Source organism: Colossoma macropomum, unplaced genomic scaffold (assembly GCF_904425465.1).
Source record: "Colossoma macropomum unplaced genomic scaffold, Colossoma_macropomum, whole genome shotgun sequence".
Lineage (NCBI taxonomy): Eukaryota > Metazoa > Chordata > Actinopteri > Characiformes > Serrasalmidae > Colossoma > Colossoma macropomum.
Window position 1 is genome coordinate 1,930,149 of NW_023494790.1, and position 22,708 is coordinate 1,952,856.

The 22,708-nt window shown below is 40.0% G+C and overlaps 1 protein-coding gene across 1 annotated transcript; it reads left to right on the plus strand.

Moving 5' to 3' along the window:
• The first annotated feature begins 1,449 nt into the window (after window positions 1-1,449).
• On the plus strand, window positions 1,450-22,480 carry LOC118809001 (voltage-dependent anion-selective channel protein 2-like). The gene is made up of 9 exons (XM_036571911.1): window positions 1,450-1,554; window positions 11,603-11,674; window positions 12,536-12,585; window positions 12,805-12,957; window positions 13,877-13,929; window positions 14,009-14,236; window positions 15,649-15,799; window positions 19,938-19,995; window positions 20,703-22,480. Exons 2-9 carry the CDS (start codon window positions 11,608-11,610, stop codon window positions 20,792-20,794), a joined length of 852 nt encoding a protein of 283 aa, XP_036427804.1. The 5' UTR covers window positions 1,450-1,554; window positions 11,603-11,607; the 3' UTR covers window positions 20,795-22,480.
• The last annotated feature ends 228 nt before the right edge of the window (window positions 22,481-22,708 follow it).

Below are 22,708 nucleotides of genomic sequence, written 5' to 3' on the forward strand. Positions count from 1 at the left end.
GCAGAATTGAAGTTGAAATTGAATTCGGCAGAATTGAAGTTGAAATTGAATTCAGCAGAATTGAAGTTGAAATTGAATTCAGCCAAAATGAAACTGAATTTTAATTCAGCTGCTGAATTTAAGGCCAGTTTGAGTTTAAGGTAAATTTGAATGCGTCAGATCAAAGTAAACTGGATTGAGCTGAATCTGTGTCCCCTCTGCTCTGAGCTCGTTCAGGTCTTTAATTCAGTTGAGCTCTAACAGGCCTGACGAGTGTCTCCTCTGGTCTAGACTGTGTGCGGAGTTTGGGATCTCGTGTGCGGCCGGTTCTGTGAAGGTTCGGTCTGTGATCAGGACGTCACTGAGAGCCGATCTGCTGGTTCCTCTCGTCTGTCTGTACATCAGCTTTATGTTTCCTCAGTGTGATTCATGTTTCTGACGTCACTAATAAAAATATCAGAAAATGAGTTTTTGTGAAAATTGATCAGCTCTGAACAAACTACATTATAACTGTGTGTGTGTGTTACACTCTGTTTTACTGTCACCACCCTGTTCACAGAGTTACAGTGAAGACATATATATATATATATATATATATATATATATATATATATATATATATATAAACAGACAGACAGATAGATAGAAAGACAGACAGACGGACAGATAGATATAGATGTTTTGAGCTGTAATATTAGACTCTTCCTCTGATCTAATAAATCATTTCTAACATAAATGATGATGGTCATGATAATTTTAATATTTCTGACTATGATTCATTGATTCTTGATCAATCAATTAATTCATTTTATTTTATTTACTATGGCAACTACTATGTTATACTGTTTCTAATAATATTAATAATAAATAATACATTTCTGTTTTGATTATTTTTTAAAAGAAATATACCTATAAAAGTTAAGTTATGACCATTTTTATTTATTTGTAATAATTTCATATATTTTAATATACACTTTTTAAACTACTACTACTACTAATTATGGCAAGTATAATAACATAATAATAATAATAATAATAATAATAATAATAACCATATTAATTTTTAAATCATTTTTAAATATTTTTATTTTAAAATAAACATAAGGGAGATGATAACAGCTTGTATTTATTTTTATTGCAGTAACACTCATGTTTTAATACTCAGTTAAAAAACTTATAAGATTATTAAGTTTTAAATATTGATGTTATATTTTGAAATATTTTGTATGGAAACAATAACAACAATATTTTCATGTGTATTATTATTAGTTGTAGCAGTAGAAGCAGTTTAATTATTCATATTTTTCCTATATTTGTTTAAATAATAATAATAATAATAAAAAAAAATAATAATAATAATAATAGTCTATTTCAGTGATTTTATCCTGATTTATTGATCTAATTTGACTGATGATCGTTTTCTATCAGGCATCTCTGCTCAGCCCTCAGCGTCACGTGCTGCCCTACAGTCATCATCAAGGCGCGCGCCCGGCTCCCTGCTCCGCGCGCATGCGTCTGTGTGTACGTGCGCGTGTGTGTCTCCTTCATATCACCCCGCGACCCTCGTGAGCCCAGGTAAGACCGCCGCATACAGAGAACAGAGCCGGTTACCTTTTAACGCAGATCACACACACTACACACACGCGCGCGCGCGCACTACAGATACACTCACACACACTCAACGCGTCGCTTCTCTTTAAGGCGTTTAAGGCGGAACGAAAATTCGAACAAGAAGCAGCTTCAGCCGCGCAGGAGCTCCGCGATCATCAGCCGAGCTCCACCTTAACCTTTAACACTGTTGATGCCTTTTAACGCCTCTGACCTCTGATCAGACCTGTAGACGCACTGTTGGAATCAGGGATGAACCGATATGGAGACGCCAGAACTCAGTGTTTGGTGTGTTCATATCTGCAGACGCCGATACACAAACATTAATACAGCATAAAGTATCATTACGGATCAATATAACATTCACACCGATCAGGCGTAACATTATGACCACCTCCCTGACGTGGTGGTGGTGTGTTAGTGTGCGTTGTGCTGGTACGAGTGGATCAGACACTGTGACCGCTCACTGTCCACTCTATTAGACACTCCTACCTTGTCGGTCCACCTTGTAGATGTAAAGTCAGAGACGATAGCTCATCTGCTGCTGCACAGTTTGTGTTGGTCATCCTCTAGTCCTTCATCAGTGGTCACAGGACGCTGCCCACAGGACACTGTTGGCTGGATATTTTTGGTTGGTGGACTATTCTCAGTCCAGCAGTGACACTGAGGTGTTTAAAAACTCCAGCAGCACTGCTGTGTCTGATCCACTCAGACCAGCACAACACACACTAACACACCACCACCACGTCAGTGTTACTGCAGTGCTGAGAATGACCCACCACCCAAATAGTACCTGCTCTGTGAGGGTCCATGAGGGTCCTGACCACTGAAGAACAGGGTAAAAGGGGGCTAACAAAGTATCAGAGAAACAGATGGACTACAGTCTGTAACTGTAGAACTACAAAGTGCACCTATATAGTAAGTGGAGCTGATAAAATGGACAATGAGCGTAGAAACAAGGAGGTGGTCAGAATGTTATGCCTGATTGGTGTATTTATATAGGGATACAGGTGCATCAGCTCAGTCTGTGTAGCTGAAACAGAAATTAGGTAATAATTAATCAGTTTATTAATACTATCACTGATACAGATGAAAGCAAGGGTCATCAATATCGACTGATCATACTGGCTGACCCACATATTGGTCGAGTCCTAATGCCAGCAGACCTCTGAAGCAGTCGGCCTCGTGCCCATATAGGGCTGAATGATTTGGGGAAAATATCTAGTTGTGACTTTTCTGAGTTGCCTTTGTGATTTAAATGCAGGTATTTTCTATAAATTAATTTCCAGGCCCGTTTTTTGGCTACCAGATACCAGAACATCCACTTTGTCTTGCTTTAGGCTCGAACACTGAGTGAGTCAGACTAGCAGTATGAGTCGTGGTTGTGATGTCACATTTACAGAACATGGTTTCAACAACAGCAGTTCAAGCTCTGTAATAATAGGTTAAATTTCCTCAATTAAAACTTAGGACATTGTTATATATACTGTACATCTGTAGTGTGTGTGTGTATGTGAGTGTATGTGGGTCAGTGACGTATAAGAATTAAGAATATCTACAAAAATAAGTCAATAGATTTAGAGTAATTTCAAAGTTTTTAAAACAGCAGTCATGACCAGACGGTCATACTGCATGATATTTTGACCCTTGAAGTAACAGAAAAATTACAATTAACTAAAGTTTATTGAATATTAGAGTGAGTAGGTCTGTGGGAGAGGCACTACATATATGATGTATATGTTTTTATTCATTTAAGTCTTATAAACTGAAAAAATGCAGTTGGACAAAAAAACTTAGGCATCACGTCATTGACCCACATTATATACACACACACACACACTTTCTAAGCTGCTTATCCTTCTGGGTCGCGGGGGGAGCTGTGGGCTATCCCAGCAGTCATTGGGTGGAAGGCAGGATACACCCTGGACAGGTCACCAAGAACACTCAAAGAACGCTTTGCATGACTAAAGAGTTCTTTGCATTGTAAAAGGGTAATCAGAATAATGGGGAATGTGCTGTAGATGGTTCTATAGAGAACCTTTTTGAAAAGGGTTTTGCACTAGCACCAAAAAAGGTCCTTCTACTGTTACAGGCTTGACATCATAACAGTAGCAGAACCCATTTTGGTCCTGTACAGAACCCTTTTCAAAAAGTTTATATATAGAACCATCTACAGCACATTCCCCATTATTCTGATTAACCTTTTACAATGCAAAGAACTCTTTAGTCATGCAAAGCGTTCTTTGAGTGTTCTTGGTTCTATATAAACCCCTGAACCCTTGAAGAACCATCATTTTAAAGAGTGTAGATGTTCTCTTGTGACAGGTGTTGAACACATTTTGGTCTCTTTCCACCACTTCAGTACGTTTTCCACTCTTTTGTTTTTGATAAATTCAAGCCAGTATTTATTTTCTAAACATGACACGTCACATTTGGATTAGTGTCCCAATATGTTTTGAAGTAAAATAGAGTTTAGGTGAAAGTTTTCTACTTTACTGTCGTCTGATTGGACCCAAATATCGAATAATAGCCATGATGTAGCTGAAATTATGTACTTTTGAATACGGCCAAACACTCTTTCCATAAAACATGACCAGATTAATAACAATTCTGAAAACACGCAGGATGATGGGATGTCACAAGGCTACTTTTGAGCACTGAATGATTTTGGTGCTTAGGCTGTGTTCAGACTGCAGGCAAATCAGATTTGTTTCTCACATCAGATCTTTTGAGGCGACTGTCCTCACTGAGTGCGTTTACATGTGCTTAATAATCCAATAACTGCAGAAAATCAGATTTTGTCAGTAATCCGATCAACACGTTTTGAGTAATCAGATAATGGGGAAACTCTGGGTCTATATGAGTCAGACAGGAATCGGATTTCTGCTTTATAACCAGCCAATAAACTCACAGAAGACATGACATAAAAATTGACGTAAAACGTAATGTAAAACTCAAACTTCCTGGCTTTTTATTTTTAACGTCGCTCCACTTTACCTGAAAATATGAACATCATCATCTAGAAGATGAAGAATATTCAAATCCTTCATTTCGTCAAGCATGTATTTGGTTTCAGTGTCGCTCGAAAAGTGTTTTGCTGCGTCTCACGGCGACGCTGCTCGCTTATTTCCAGTACCACCGTCTGTTTTCGCACATGCTCAGACTGAGAAATCCGAAAGAAATCAGAGTAAGAGTTTACAGCACTGAGAAATCTGATTACTGAGCTAAAATCCAGCCTCTTTATCAGATTTCTTAATCAGATTTCTAGACCTTACTCCAATCTAAGAAATCAAAATATGCTGTTTACAGGACCATTTGAATAATCAGATAACCGCAGAAATCAGATTATGATCGGATTATTGAGTGCATGTAAACACACTCACTGTTATTTGCACATGATCAGGTCAGATTTGTGTGTCCAGACATCACCAGTCTATCTGCATGGGTTGCCATGGTAACGACGTAGGCATCAGTAACTATGTAGCTACGCTGGTGATGCGGATTTCGAATGCGGATGCAGGAGAGATGGAGGAGCATCATCTCGCCCTCCAAACTCCTCAGAACTCTCTTCATCATCATGAATCTCTGGAGCTCCTCTTCAGTCCCAGCACTTCATCACTCTGGATTTGACATCGTGGTTGCTTGTCGTGTTGCGAGCGACAAAAAAGACACTTTGAAATCTGATTTGAGCGGCCAGAGCGTCCAGACTGAGACGCATCTGTAAAAATCCGGTTTCAAACCACTCAAATGTGGTTTGGATCTAAGCAAAAATCTGATTTCATGTGTTTTTGGCTGTTCAGACTCTCAAAAATCAATCAGATATAGGCTGGCGGTCTGAACAAGTCCTTAGTTCACATAAAGTGGATCTTGGACTCAAAAAGAAAATGGAGAACTGCTGCTTTGGGGAACCAAAAGTTCTCCTATGACCACTCCATAGAACCACGTTTGACCCTTTTGTTTGGAAGAGTGTGATACAGTGTGTTGCACAATGTAAAACACAGCTCAGTGTCAGTGTAGTGCTAGATTATCATAGTAAAGAACTGAAAGTGCTGAAAGTTGAAGTTTTTGCCATCTAACTGTGCTGAAAATGTACTGAACTTTCAGCACGTTGATCAGCTCTGGTCTCTAAAGCACACGAGTAAATGACATGGTTACTGCCCACCTCTGCTAAGCTGCTATCTATAGTTAGGGCGGTTTATTGTGTTTAATTAGTCTGGACGCCTATCCCGCCCTCCTGGGGGGAAGTAATCCGCCTCTCCAAGCTGTATGCAGGAGCTGAGGCAGATGGCACCAGTTGTGAAATACACTGCAGGCTACAAAAATATGGAAGCAAACAGCTAAAAATACGGTACATATTTAAGAACATCCCGCTGGTGTTGCAGTGCAGGGCCTTCCTCAAACTTCAGTCGAGCTGATGAACCTGCAGGAGCTTCTCAAAGGAGGAATAAAAAATCCTTTTAATTTGCTAGTCACAGTACTGTATTGTACTTTTTACTTTCGTTGCTGTTTTAACCCTTGAGTGGTGTTGGTGTGTTTGTGACTCAGTGGTCTGGTGACCCACTGCATTGTTGTTTGTTTAAATCAATACAGCTGGAACAATTTATGTAAAAATACCAGATGTTTTAAAATATCACAAGTGTCCAGCGTAGGATTCTACTGTAGCAGCTGTAGCCAGTCAGCAGCCAGTCCATGTTGTCCACTCCCCGTGGGTTCAGCCCAACACCACATATAAATATAATATAAATTCACAGAAAATGAGCAAAGACCAAGAATCTGAGGGTGAAATAATAATAAATTAATTTATTTTTATATTATTAGTTAATTTTTTTCCCAATGAGTTGCTTTTTTTGTATACAACGTTCATCATTATTAATATTATTATTAGATCTGAACCTAAATCCATTTACTTTCAAAGTAGGTTAATCTTGTTCTTGCGGGCACAAAATATACATGTACAAATTTTGTGCCATGAATACCTTTCAAGTGTCCACTAATTCCTGACCCTCTCTGCAGGATAACCGGGCCAGATTTGAGGGCTGATTTTCTCCTCCCAGACATTCGCAAAAGATCTTTCAATATCAGGGGATCTTAAACGATGATCTTCCCAGATTATCCAGTGCTGTGGGGCGTCTATAATCCTCTGATCTACTCCCAGTCTAGTCAGGGTCCAGATGCTGAATTGTAAATATTAAACGTTTTCAGTATTTACAGCTCAGTGTCCTGGAGAGTGGGGTGGATTCTCTGGTGTGAAACATGAAGCTGACATCATGCCTGAAAGACCGTCAACAAAAGAGAGCTGAGCCGAACAAGCTGAGCACGTTTGCTGTATACAAAGCAGCACCACCGACATACCAGCCTCACTGTCACCCGCCACGTCTGTTTAGAGGAGAAGTCACATTAGTTTGTGAGGGACTCCCGCGAGGTTCTGTGAATCGGAGCCCCTGGTCACGACTCTAGTTCATGTGTATAATCTGAAAGTGTGTGGTGTTCCGTTCAGGGCAGGTGGTGTTGTGTTGGGGACTTGGTGAAATGGTAAAAATGTCATAATGTGTTTGGTCTCTTACGTTTTCAACATCGGTTAGGATTTTGAAATCCTGTAGTTTCAGCCAGGCGTAAATGACCGAGGAATCTCGCCAACATTCTCCTCTCTAAATATAAAATGACCGGTGCTAATCTTGGGTGCAGCTAGGGCTGGGCGATAAAACGATAACGATAAGTATCGCGATATAACTTTTCCTCGATAGAGCGATAAGACAGGTTCGATAAATGTTCGATATAATACACCATTCTCACACTTCCACGTTTTAGCGAAAGCCCTGGTGGCGTTTTCTACTGCAAGGAAAGCGACACTACTCTGCTGTCGCCAGGAGAGGGCGCACTTCCGAGTTTTTCGACTTGATTAGAGAGGGAGGGGGCGACGAGTAAAAAAAGGGTCGCCAAATATACTTTAGCAACGGCTGAAACGCGGAGTTATACAGTCCCTGTCTGAGTGGAGCGACCGGCGATCTGCTCTCCTGTGACCGAGTGTGAGTGACGAGGTCAGTGGTGTAACTGTACTGTCCTACGGTGAACTCACCTCTTTACTAACATCCTAACAGCTTTAGCGGTGTTAAATCACGTCTGCAGCGCCGTGTTACAGCGCCAAACCGTCATATTTTAGCATTAGTGCATTCTCGAGCAACGGAAGTGAAAGAAAGAAGTGGGTTAATGTTCGAAAGTAAACTGAGGAAGCTGTGAGGCGTTGGAGAGCGCTGTCTTTCCAGGCTAGCTGTTTTTAGCTGCTGGCTAACTTGAAGCAGCGCTCCGGCAAAACACGGTGAATTGATGATACTGTAGATCAAACAAGACACAAAATCACCGCTTTCAGTTTAAACATGCCTAAAAGGAGGACTCTGTGACTGGTGTGAGAGATTCACACTGCAGATAATGCTTTTACACAGCGAGCGTCAGATATACTGCGGTTCACCCCTTAAACTACTACGATAGCATAGAGAAACCCAGTCGTCTAGCTGGTGTCTGAATACTGTGATATGCTCTGACATGGATGTGGTAGGAGTGACCGCAGTGACCTCCCGAACCGAGCTGACGTTGTTGAGAAAGAGTTAACACTGTTGTTGGCCACTTGTTTAGCGTTTGTAGCGGGGTAGCCGAGCGCTCGTCACCAGACAGCTAAAATAATCTGTTTTCTTTCTTAGATTATGACTATTACAAAAATTGCAGCTGTGCTTTTCCAGCTGATAAAAACAGCTCAGAAACTTTCTCCCACTGTCCCGAGACAGATTAGTGAAATGTTCCACTGTTTGCCGAGTGTTTGTCATGATCGGACCATAAGTGATAGTTTAAAACCACAGTTAACCACCCAGGAGCAAAATCAGCCTTCAAACGTGAAAGAAATCATGATTTGACATTTATCGCGATATGTATCGATATCGAACGATATGAATTTTGTTTATCGTGATAACGTTTTTGGCCATATCGCCCAGCTCTAGGTGCAGCATATGTGAGCAATATCTTCTCCAGTCGTAGGCTGAAGTGGTTTGTCCCGCCTACATAGCTTTAACAAACTGTGTTCCCCTGCGGCCTCTCTGTGTTGGAGTTGGAGAAACTTACTGCGAGAAAGCTAACCACCAAGCGAAAGTTAACTACCAAGGTAAAGGCTACACCAAGTCAAAGCTAACCACCAAGCGAAAGCTAAACACCAAGTGAAAAGCTAAGCGAAAGCTAACCACCAAGTGGTTTGCTTTGCTTTGGTGGTTAGCTTTGCTTTGGTGGTTAGCTTTGCTTTGGTGGTTAGCTTTAGTTTGGTGGTTAGCTTTAGCTTTGGTGGTTAGGTGGTTAGCTTTAGTTTGGTGGTTAGCTTTTGCTTGGTGGGTAGGTTTGGCTTGGTGGTTAGCTTTGGCTTGGTGGGTAGCTTTGGCTTGGTGGTTGGCTTTCGCTTGGTGGGTAGGTTTGGCTTGGTGGTTAGCTTTCGCTTGGTGGGTAGGTTTGGCTTGGTGGTTAGCTTTGGCTTGGTGGGTAGGTTTGGCTTGGTGGTTAGCTTTCGCTTGGTGGGTAGGTTTCCCTTGGTGGTTAGGTTTGGCTTGGTGGTTAGCTTTCGCTTGGTGGGTAGGTTTGGCTTGGTGGTTAGCTTTGGCTTGGTGGGTAGCTTTTCGCTTGACTTACTGCCACTCAGACAGGTCAGATGAGCATTTTTAAAACATGTTTTATTATATTTGTGTCTTTTTTTTATTCTAACTTTGCCAGATTTTTAATACAACCTGCAGTTTTAGTCTAATACAAACATTCTAATGATTCAGGCTGTGTTTCCTGGGGCTTTGAACTGAATGAACCAAGTTCAGTAACGTGTAGCTGTGGGTGTTGCGGGTTCTGCGTGGGGAGAGTGTGTGTGCTCAGTGTGTCTGCTGATCTCTGGATGACTGTTATTACTGGAGGTGTGTGTCAGGGAGGGGTTAGCCGGCTCGGCGGGTTTGACTGCTAAAATGGCTGCAGTCTTCTGCAGGTCGTCTCTGGAGCTGAAGTTCTGTTTTTCTGTCTCTGAGCTGAAAGAGAGGAATTCACTGTTTCCTCTTCTGCAGTCACTGAGTCAGTCACTCCTCCTCTGCTCTGCTGTAAGGAGGGAAAGGTTCTCCACATCATGGTTTCGCAATTATTACATACTTATTTTCCAGTCATTAGATTTCATGTTGTTTATACAGTGAAACTGCAAATGGCTCATAATGTGAGCTGAATGCATTTTGCAAATGAACGTAAATAAAAGAAACCTCTTATTTCCTCTGATTTTCCTGGTTCTAACGTTCTAGCTTTTGACTGTGTGCTATAGCACATTTACGGGCAATGTTTGTTTATTTCATAGCTAGTATACACTCTTAAAAAGATGGTTCTTCAAGGGTTCTTTAGTAAAGAAAATGATTCTATATATAACTATGGACACTCAAAGAACCCTTTTGCATGATTACCCGGTTCTTTACATCATCAGAGCGTTCTTTAGATTGATGGAAAACATGCATAAATGTGCTATAGATGGTTCTGTATAGGTCCTTTTTGAAAAGGGTTCTATATAGCACCCAAAAAGGTTCTTCTATTGTTACAAGCTAGACACCATAACAGTAGAACAACTCTTTTGGGCACTATATAGAACCATTTTCACAAAGGTTCTATATGGAACCATCTGAAGCACATCCTTCATCAGTCTAAAGAACCCTATCCTGATGCATAGAGCACTTTAATCATTCAAAGTTCTGTATAGAACCATTTTCTTTACTAAAGAACCCTTGAAGAACCGTCCTTTTTAAGAGTGCAGATAACATATACAATCAATGAGTGTATATATCATATATATCATATGTACAGTCAATGAGTGTATATATCATACGTATATACAGTCAATGAATATCTCATGTATACATTCAATGAGTATATCATACATATCATGTACAGTCAGTGAGTGTATATATCATACGTCATATATACAATTAATGACTATGTATCATATATAAGGTCAATTAATTTATATATCATATATCATATATACAGTCAGAGTGTATGTATAATATGTATATATACAGTCGAGTGTATATATAATACATTTCATATATAGTCTGAGTGTATATATCATACATGTCATATATAGTCAATGACTGTGTATCATATATAAGGTCAATGAATTTATATATCATCTATATATATAATCTATACAGTCAATGAGTGTATGATTCATATATATATATATATATATATATATATATATATATATATATATATATATATATACAGTCGATGAGTGTATATATCATACATATTTACACTCACTGACTGTATATATCATATATGTCATATAAACAGTCAGTGGTTCAGCTCCTCTGTGATTGTAGCCTCTCGTTCTCATTCATACATCTCGTGGGTTCTTGTTACAGTGGAGGTTCTCGAGGGGAACTGGAGTTCCACCAAACTGCTGCTTTTGTTAGTTTGCTGCTTGTTGATTTATCCATAGTTCTCCCTGAGCGTCTGTCGAGTGTGATTTGAAGGTTCTACAATGTGCTAGAAAAATTAGAGGCATTAATAATACGTCACATTAGTGCATTTCTAACAGGTCAGAGTTTTGTATGTATTTTTATGTATGCATTATACATATTTTTATATTTCTTATGCATTTATTTTTGCCTAAAGTATTTTAAATGACCTCTGAGTATGAAATGTGCTGCATGAATAATCCTGTCTTTAGTGATGGGAAACCGTGGGTCATTGTCTGTGGTCAGAATCACAGAGTAATAAAGAACGGGATGAGTTTATTCAGTCATTTCAGGAAATTGTGCAAAATTACAAACACGTCCTCCCAGAATGATCATATAGAGTCGCAGAACGAAGGAACAGGAAGTGCAGCTTCAGCTCGAGGTGCTGTTTTTCCTTTCTGTGCACAGTATTACTGGCTGTTAGTTTGGTTGCAGTAGTATTTGTAGTGTTTTGCAGGGAAACTCTGACTGTGTTTCTCTTTTTTTTTTTTCCGCCTCCTCTCCAGCTGAAATGGCTGTTCCTCCAGCGTACGCTGACCTCGGCAAATCTGCGAAGGATATTTTCAATAAGGGATACGGTACGGCTCTACACCTCAACACACACCCTCTACCTCACATTTACAAGCTGCTGTTGTCACTTTAATTCACTTTAAAGGGCCCATAATCCTCGTTTTCCATTTGTTATGATTCCACTTAGCACATCTGTGTGGTTTTATGTCCTAGAATCAGCCACAATTCATTTATACATGATTGTTTTCCAGCCTCGCTTTATCCCTTAGAGTTAACAGACATTTATGTGCCTTTTGATATATGTAAATGAGCTCTGCTTTGATTGGCTGCCCTGTATTGTTCTTCAGTCAAAAAGCAGTCCAGGCTGAAACCCTCTGAATGGGCAGAGCTAAAATGCCGCAGACTGAATGCATGGATATAAAAACGTGTAGACATTTGTTTTTGCATGACATCACGAAAACAACAAATACACAGGCTGCTTTTCAATTTAGTGTCCATATATGGACTTTATGTGCTGCAGAGTCAAGACTGTTGTCTGTGTTTTTATGGGGACCCAGCAGTCTGTGCTGATCTTCATACTCAGATTTGTGACATAATTAACCGCGATGGTGATGCAAAGGTTTGAACACCCCAGTCAAATGACGTTTTGTTGATTATCTAATTGAAATTAACACATCATCCCCAAATTTTAATGGTCCATAATTTTTGCACAGGCCACATTTTATTTCCAATATGTTAAAGTCTGCAAATAAACATTGATTGTGCATTAAAATGTGCAGAAGTGTGTCTCTGTAGAGGATGTGTAACTTATGTATACTCAGAAAATCAACATGGAATTGGAGCAAGGGTGCCAAAACTTTTGCATATGAGCCTCAGTGTGTCCGATAATGTTTCAAATTCTGTTTTAAAATGTGCTCTGTTTATGGAAGGCTTTGGGGTGGTGAAGCTCGATGTGAAGACCAAGTCAGCGAATGGAGTGGTGGGTATTGACAGCGTGTTTCTATAGATGGTCTTGTTTTATTATAATTACAGTGGTTTGTTGGAGAAAACAGTTCAGTCCAATGCTTTCATTAATTTTATGAACATTAATGTAAACATTGTGTGAAGTACTTTGAGCTGGATTTTTATGCATGAAGGGGGGCATGTAAATAAAGTTGAGATGTCTCTGATTTAAACCTGAACGTCTGCTTTAAATCAGGAGTTCAAGACGTCCGGCTCGTCTAACATAGACACCACCAAAGTGAATGCTAACCTGGAGACCAAGTACAAATGGGACGAGTACGGCCTCACCTTCACCGAGAAATGGAACACGGACAACACACTCGGCACTGAGATCACCGTGGAGGACCAGGTACATACACACACACACACACACACACACTTTACATATATATATACACCAATCAGGCATAACATTCTGACCACCTCCTTGTTTCTACACTCATTGTCCATTTTATCAGCTCCACTTACTATATAGGTGCACTTTGTAGTTCTACAGTTACAGACTGTAGTCCATCTGTTTCTCTGATACTTTGTTAGCCCCTTTTTACCCTGTTCTTCAGTGGTCAGGACCCCCATGGACCCTCACAGAGCAGGTACTATTTGGGTGGTGGGTCATTCTCAGCACTGCAGTAACACTGACGTGGTGGAGGTGGTGTGTTAGTGTGTGTTGTGCTGGTCTGAGTGGATCAGACACAGCAGTGCTGCTGGAGTTTTTAAACACTGTGTCCACTCACTGTCCACTCTATTAGACACTCCTACCTTGTCAGTCCACCTTGTAGATGTAAAGTCAGAGACAATAGCTCATCTGCTGCTGCACAGTTTGTGTTGGTCATCCTCTAGTCCTTCATCAGTGGTCACAGGACGCTGCCCACAGGACGCTGCCCACAGGACGCTGCCCACAGGACGCTGTTGGCTGGATGTTTTTGGTTGGTGGACTATTCTCAGTCCAGCAGTGACACTGAGGTGTTTAAAAACTCCAGCAGCACTGCTGTGTCTGATCCACTCGTACCAGCACAACACTCACTAACACACCACCACCACGTCAGTGTTAAAATGGACAATGAGCATAGAAACAAGAAGGTGGTAATAATGTTATGCCTGATCGGTGTATTTATATATTTCGTGTATGTATATATTTTTTTATTATTTTTGTTCTGCAAATCTCTAATTTGCTCGGCTGCATTGTAAATGAGGGTCACCCTCAGTGTACTTCCAAGTCATCGATTGATTGATTGATTGATTGATTGATTGATTGATTGCCCTTACAGATCACTAAAGGACTGAAGTTGACCTTTGACACGACGTTCTCTCCAAACACAGGGTAAGGCCGGTTCTTAACTGCAGTCCTGACAGCAGTTGAAGGTCAGCTGTGATGGTGTAACCCTGTTTCTCTCCGACAGAAAGAAGAGTGGGAAGGTGAAGACGGCCTATAAGCGGGAGTTCCTCAACGTGGGCTGCGATGTTGACTTTGACTTCGCCGGTCCCACCATCCATGCGGCCGCTGTTCTGGGCTACGAGGGCTGGCTCGCCGGTTACCAGATGACCTTTGAAAGCGCCAAGTCCAAAATGAGCCGCAACAACTTCTCCATCGGCTACAAGACCGGCGACTTTCAGCTGCACACCAACGTGTGAGTTTCTGCAGGCAGGCTGTAAAAACAAATACTAGTATTTATGGCTGGGTGATGAAATCAACCATTTGATGCCAATTTGAGTTACAGTCGTATTTAAAAGTTCGGCCGCTGCTGGTCAAATGAACGGTTTTGTTGATTTTCTAAGTGAAAATAAGTTAAAACAATCTTCTTTTGTCAATTTCTTCAGTTCATTGCTGATATTTCACAAAACAAAAGAGATTGCTGTGTTTTTTAATATGTAGACACACAAAAACAAGAAAAAAACCCAAAACATCCTCGGTAGACAAAACACAGACAAGGGAAAGAGGGGAAAAAGCACAAAAAACCAAAACACTCTGCTGTCAACTGGTGACACATGTCAAGATTGCCTTATACCACTGCATGACTCCAGATACGTGGCGCTCTTGTCAGAAGGAAAACCTCGTATCTCCAAAATGGTAACTTTACAGGAGAAGGAAAAAACCTACTTTACTTTTAGTGTAAGTCAATGGAACCAGACATTTTTCCAAGTCATTCTGGGCCGTTTCTTTTGGTCCATCACTCATGAAATTTACACAGAATGTAAAGAACAACAGGCTTTTTCAAAGTATGTCAAAAACTGAAAAGCGACAAAAATGGAGATACAAGGTTTTCCTCCGACTGCAGTGATACATAAAAGAAGGACCCCTTACAGTAGTTTAGTACTACAGAGCAGTAAAGTAGTAAAGAAAGGACGGTTCACTCTGGAAGGTCTAGATCAGGGGTCAGCAGCCCAAATGTAAAGAAGAGCCATTTTGTCCAACAACATTTTATGTTTATGTATCTATATAGTAAGTGGAGCTGATAAAATGGACAATGAGTGTAGAAACAAGGAGGTGGTCATAATGTTATGCCTGATTGGTGTGAAAGTACAGCTTTCACGTCAGTTCAATTACTTTGTTTATCCCACAGGGGGCGCTAGCAGAAAGTAGAAACTGAGGATTGCTGGTTTAGGAGAGCAGCTCCTCAGATCAGCCCAAATGACCTGTTTGCTAAAACTAGGCAGGTTGAATTACTGAATGGACTATTTCTTTATTTTAAATAATGACTGCAGTAATAATGGACAGGAGGAAAAGGAAGAGAGGATAACAGGGAGAAGAAAAAACTAAATCTTGGGTAATATGGTAATGTTTATGATTGGGTTGGTTTGTACAGGCATCAAATTATTTAATTTAATTAAATAAATAAAAAAAATAATTTTGCTTTACATTTTACCTTTTACCCTGTTTATTTAATAGGGACAGTTCACACTAATCAGAGTTATTATCTCATGATGGAAACATTCTGGATTGCATTCTGCATTTTCATCTACTGCCCAAATATAATAATAATAATAATAATAATAATAATAATGAGGGTCTGTTTCTCTGTCTGTGTATCTGTGTGTGCAGTAATGATGGCTCTGAGTTCGGAGGCTCTGTCTATCAGAAGGTGAACGATAATTTGGAGACGGCGGTTAATCTGGCCTGGACTGCCGGCAACAACAGCACACGCTTCGGCATCGCAGCCAAATACCAGCTGGACCCCAGCGCCTCCATCAGCGTGAGTAATATACACACTTCAGCATTTTAATGTTGGCTTTTAATCTGGTTAACATTAAAGGAAAGTTCAAATGCCTTTTTTTTCTCAATAAACATTTACAGTATACAGTACGAAGTCACCTCCTGTAGGTTTTCACAGGGCATTTTCACAAACACTAACATAGCGCTAATGTAGAGTCACACTGTTCTCTATCAGCAGTTATTTTCATCGTATGGTAAAACCCGATGAAGAGCAGTAGTATAATCTCATAACTCTCCTAGGACTGTTTTACCGCTCTACACTCGTTTAATTGTTGTGGGTAGTGATGCGCTTTCCTTCAGGTGGACGAACACATGTAACTTGAATTAATCCAGCCGGTATTAGGGGTGGGAATCTCTAGGCACCTCACGATTCGATTCGATTATGACTCAGAGGCTGCGATGCGATTATAAAACGATTATCGATGCATCTTTTTTTCTACACGGGATTTCTGTTTCCTCACTGTTAAAGGACTTGGAACTTTTAAAGCAAAGTCAGAGAGCTTGTAGAGAGGAGAATTACCACTCTGCAACGTCTTCCAGTTTTCTCAAACACCAGAGGGCGCTCTCGAGTGAGTCCAAAATGGATGGGTTGATATGGAGCATTTGAGCAAAATCATAGTTTATAAATGATTAAACATCTTTAATGTAAAAGAATTCATTCATTTCCTGAACACAGAACAGCATAAAACATTTTAGCACTGCTGTTTTATATTTAAGAGCTTTTAAACTCGAGTTATAGGAGTTTAAAACAGAGCCTCATGTATGTCCATGACGTCAGTGACCGCGAACAGCCAATGAGCTGCTCTGCTCGCCAACCAGTCATCACGCTCTAGTAGTAAAGCCCGCCTCCTGCTGCCCAAAACCTGTTTGCTGTAGAATAAAGGAAACACAAAGGTGAGTTTTCTTTGCTTTTTAGTGAAATCCATCCTTCTACTGTCTAAAATTAAAGGAAAGTTCTGGTTCAGTGATTAGAAACTATTTTAACTTTTCGTTTTTAGCCGTTGAGCTCCATTCACTCCCATTCATTGAGGACTCACTCGTGGGCGCCCTCTGCTGTTTAGCAGTCCTGTTTTTGATGTAACAGGGGAAATAGGAAGCGGCCAGACTCCTTATAAACCAGTTCTGGCAAAGTATTTGTAATGATCCATTATGAATTTACTTCTAATTATTAATAAATCAAATGGAAGTGATGTAGAAAGTGAACTGGAAGGCTCTCATTCGCTGCTCTTGTCTGGAGCACATGAGACGCTGCTGCCACTCATCTGTGATAAAATGCGCAGTTACGGTGAAATAAGATCCAGTGGTGATGGATGTCCACGCAGCACATGTTACAGCCGTCGTACCCGTTTTCTTCAGTGATTCTACAGCTTCGGTTTTGGTCTCGTGGTAGAGAGTTGGGGGAGGGGAGGGTGTCGCTGTGTCAGTAAAATATCTTTGAGACTGGACGCTGTATCTCGGCTCCAAAGTGGGCAACATAGCGCGAAAGCCCTGGTTCTCAAAGACTGAGTACAGACGCAAATCCTTGGCAATAAAAGTTGCGATAGAGTTTGTAATTCGCTTCGTTCTTTCAGAGCTGGGTGGAAGCTCTGACATTGCTTGACCGATGGTCCGCTGGTTGGCAGCAACTACAACCGGGCAGAAAATGGAGTTCAGTTAGTAGCTAACAAAAAAGCAAAGAGAAAGATTTAATACAAACATTGATAATTTGGAGACGAATTTATAATCACTCCAGCTGGTTTCCTGATACGTTTAATCTGCAACGAGAAACACTAAACACATGAAACTGAAGTCAGCTATTCACCAGCTTCTTGTTTGTATTCTCCCGTTCCACCTTAAATGGTGCAGCAGTTACATTCTCATTTAAGGTGGAACGGGAAATTCAAACTAGAAGCTGGCGAATGAGAAGCGACTTCAGCCTCGTAAAAAGTAGAACATTTGAGAAACATTTTACAGGAAACTGTTCCACGGAAAAACTGTTTTGCGGAAAAGTTTCCTGCTGGAGATGTGAGAAAAGAGGCTATAGCTGAGCTAAAGATTAAAGCAGAGCAAAGTAAGTCTTTGTTTTTGTTTGTTATAATTTTTATCCTAAACTAGGACATTAGCATGTACTGAGACATGTTTACAGCCAAGATGGTAAATTGGACTTAAAATGTTGTGGCTCCCAAGGTGTTTTGATTTTTCTTGAAAAGACAAAATGACTCTTATTAACATTTGGGTTGCGACCCCTGGACTAGCTTTTAATGTAGTTTGCTGCCACAGACTTTGTAAAGTTCTGCCTTTTGCATTCCGTCAACGTTACGTTATCAATTAAAATTTAGAAACTCAATTTGACATTTGTCAATTGATTCAGAATCGTCCACATCTGCATCGCGATGCATCTAAGAATCGATTTTGTTCCCACCCCTAGCCGGGATATATTAGCTATCAAGCTAAGTCAAATAATGATTTTATGCCGAATTATGAGTATAAACGAATTGTGCTTGTTTTTCATAATTCACACAACAACCCAGGAATGTCATCTAACTACATACTCTTAGACCTTTGGGTGTACAAAACCAATTTAAACCTGGAACTGGAAGCTGGGCAGTATATCAATTTCTCTTGGTAAATTATGCCACAATATGTCACAAGAAGCTTTTCTGAGCGTATTGTGTGAATCAAAAGTACTTAAACACTTTGCAACTTAATGTTTGACTAAAGGGAGCATCATTAGTCCTGTTTAACTGAATCTGCAGCGCAGTGTGTGAAATGAATACAAATCATTATACAAGAGTTTTTACTGAGCTGGGAGAATCTGCCTTGGGTTCCAGAGCAGCAGTGAGCAGGAACTCACTACAGGAAACACCACAGCTCAGCTCGCTGGGCCACTCAGCCACTTTAAACTTCTACTCTCTCACCACCTCCACTACTGATTTTCACCATTATTGTCTTATTTTCATTATTTTATTCTTTTTTTCCCCATTTATTTATTTGTTTATTTAATATTATTCATATTCTTATTCTTGTTTTAATTATTTTATTATTATTTCAGTTATTTTAATTATAGTTCCCTTTTTATTCTTTCTTTTTGATTTTATTAACTTTTACATTTTAGTTACGCTTTAATATTTTAATTAAAATTAATGTTTAATATTTTCTTACCTTTTTTATGTATTCCTATTATAAATCTTTTACTTTTTTTTTATACTTGGCTGATTTGAGTCATTTTTATTATTTACTTTTATTAATCGATTTGTTCTTACACATTATTAATTCGGTAACATTGTAAATGAGGGTCACCCTCAATGTTCTCCAAGGTTAAATAAAGGCTGATTGATATGCTTTGTATTTAATCCTGTTTTTAAAATGTGGCACTACTTTATCTTTTCAAATTGATCAGGTATCAGAAAAAAACATATATTGTGGCATATCATGTATCGTGAAACCTTGGAAGTATCATGATGTTACTTTATTTGCCATATCGCCCACCTCTACTATGCCCTTAAAAAGCCTATGGGACGTAGGTTTTGCTACATATCATTAATTTAGAAGCATTAATTAATTAAATTTTCCCAGCACTTTTAAAAAAGATGGTTCTTCAAGGGTTCTTTAGTAAAGAAAATGGTCCTATATAGAACCTTGAACACTCAAAGAACCCTTTGCATGAGTAAATGGTTCTCTGCACCGTGAAATGGTTCTTCGGATTGGCGAATGTGCTGTATATGGTTTATATAGAACCTTTTTGAAAAGGGTTCTGTGTAGCACCAAAAGGGTTCTTCTGTTATGACAAACTTGACATCGTGCTATATAATGAATGATGAGCCAGCACGTTTTGTCGAGGTAACATTGAAAACAGAGAATATCTTGGTTCTAGCTAACATCAGCTAGAATAGTTAGCCTAGTTACAGCAGTACTTCCTCTGCCTCACATTTAAAGCTTGTTTGTATGAAAGTATAATATAATATTCTTACTTAGTCTTAAAAAGGTTACCTGAATACTCGACTGCTGGAGCACATTCATAGTAGTAACATGATATAGTATGAAGCCCCCCAGTAAGAAGGGGGCTGGATAAAGTTCACTGTACGCAGCAGATTCTCCTCCCTGTATCGTCACTAACAGAGCTGTGTTTGCTCTTTTAGGCTAAAGTGAACAACTCCAGTCTGGTGGGAGTGGGCTACACGCAGACCCTCAGGCCAGGTATGTGTTTCCATCTACTGCCTTTCGTTCTTTATTCAGCAGCTTAAAAATAATTCAGAATCACTTCTGTTTCATTACAGTTTGTCTTGTATGTATAAACTGTATAAACATATAATCGCTGTTGTTGGAAGAAAACCCTGTATCTCCAAAATAGTAACTTTTACAGGAGAAGGAAAAAACCTGCTTTACTTTTAATGTAAGTCAGTGGAACCAGAGTCATTTCCCCAAGTCCTTTTGTTTTTATTTAATTATTTATTATCACCCACCCCTAATTCTTCAGTGATACGAAGCTGAAGTCAGATATTCACCAGATTCTTGTTCGAATTTAGCGAGCTACCGAGATGTCAGCACTACTAGAGATTTTTGCTTGTAATGAAGAAAAGGACCTTAATACACCTTAATAAACGACAATAAACTAAAGATAATACGATGGTTATTATAATTTATAACAGAGAAATTTCTCACATTTGTGTGTTTCTTTGGTCTCTTGTTCTCCATCTTGTTTTTTCTCATAACTCTCTGTTTGGAGGGTCATGTAGCCCCAACACTTCACCCCACCCCTCTATCTCAACAAGAATCAGGACACCCTACCCCTAGATGTGAACACGCAAAACGGAGGGGTAGGGCTGAGTGGTAGAAATGGGTGAAATGGGCCTTAATCACTTTCTCAGTTTCTCACTTTTGTTTCATTGTGTTTGCGTTTGTAGGGGTGAAGCTGACTCTCTCTGCTCTGGTGGACGGAAAAAGCATCAACTCTGGAGGACACAAACTGGGCCTGGGGCTGGAGCTGGAAGCATAAACCAGCCTCCCTCCACACTCCTCCCTCCCTCCCTCTCTCTCGCTCTCTCCCCCTCTCCTCCTTCTTATCTCTCTCTCTCACTCTGAGGAGAGGATGGGTTTAATATGGATAAATCCGGGTCCTCTGTGTGTGTTTAGTTTGTGCAGCCGATGTGAAAAGGCCGTCAGTGATCCACCGCACGCTCAGTTACACTCTCAAATCAGACGTGTTGAGAACACCACACTGTCCCGTTCAGCTGAGTACTGTTGTGTTATCTCACTTAAAGAGCCCATATCATAGAAAACTGAATTTTCCTCGTAAAAAGAAGTTTGATTCAGTCTGTAAACACAGTTTCAAAACATTGTTCACTCCAAAGTCCATATAGCTAAGCTGCAAAAAAATACTGTTTACATGCAACGAATAATCCGATAACTGCAGAAAATCAGATTTTGCCAGTAATACGATCAACGCCTTTACATGCGCTTGAGTAATCACATAACAGGGAAACTCCAGGTCTACATAAGTCAGACAGTAATCAGATTTTTGCTCTACAACCAGCCAATAAACTCTCAGAAGAACACGTTACGTAAACGTAACATAAAACTCAAACTTCACCCTGCAGTTTTTTATCACATCGCACCACTTTACGTGAAAATATGAACATACATCATCTAGAACATGAAGAATATTTTAGTCTTTCATTTCGTTTTCTGTTTTCACACATGCTCAGACTGAGAAATCCGAAAGAAATCAGAGTTTACAGCACTGAGAAATCTGATTACTGAGCTAAAATCCAGCTCTCAGATTTCTTATTTGGATTTCTAGACCTTATTATGATCTAAGAAAACAGGGTATGCTCTTTACATGACCATTTGAATAATCAGACAACTGCAGAATCTGATTATGATCAGATTATTGAGTGCATGTAAACACAGTTACAGACGTCTCCTAATTCAGCCTACAGCAGTTTAGCCCCGCCCACTCACACTGAAGTTATAAGGAGTGTTTCAGCCCTGGACTGCTCTTTAAATGAGGCACAGTACATGGCAGCCTATCAGAATCAACCTCATTTACATATATCAGTCTAAAGCCGGCTGTATACTTAATGTATCAAATGAAAACAGCTTTTTGAAGCAAAACGCTGTTGGAAAAAGAGATTATGACTGATTTTAAGAAAAATACCAAAACGAACGTTATAAAAGGACCTGGCGGAGGTGATGTGGTGGGGGCGGGGTTTAAAATATGAGGAAAATGTAGGATATGGGCCCTTTAATGTAGATTTGTAACACAAACCCTGTCTATTGATTCAGTCTGCCTTTAATTTGCTGTTCTTCTAACCTGAAATAAACCGTGTTGTAACAGCGATTCCAGTGTTATTGACGCATCAGCTTTGAGAGTGAGCACACCTTGTTGCCCCTGACGACGCGATGCCCCATCAGTCTGTGCTTATTTATTTGCTGTTGTTCTGCTGAGATCCGTCTCTCTCCAGACGTGAGCGTCTGCTTTCTCCTGCGATTCCTCTCCCACCCACGGCAGGTCACACTCGCTCTCTGTGACTCTGTGCTGAAGAGCAGGTCTGATGAATGTAGAGCTCCTGTAAAACCTCACCTGATCGCTGTAGAGAACAACCTCCTCTCTGCTTTTAAAGGAAGATAATAGCACCTTGATTGATTTGCACATTAAAGCTGGTTTCCTGCGGACGCATCATGTGACTCGCTGTCTTAGTTCCTTCTCCTGCAGCTGAATCCTGGGAGTGCTAAAGGGGAATTTCACCAATTTTGCAAAATTTCTGCATAATTAAATGGTTAAAATGTAAACAGAGTCATTCGGAGTGGTTTGATGTGAAATGCTCCGTTTTAGAGGAACAGTTGTTCACAGTGGTGGTGATGGGAACCAGACGTCTGGAGAGTTTAATGCCCTCAGAGACCCTCCTTG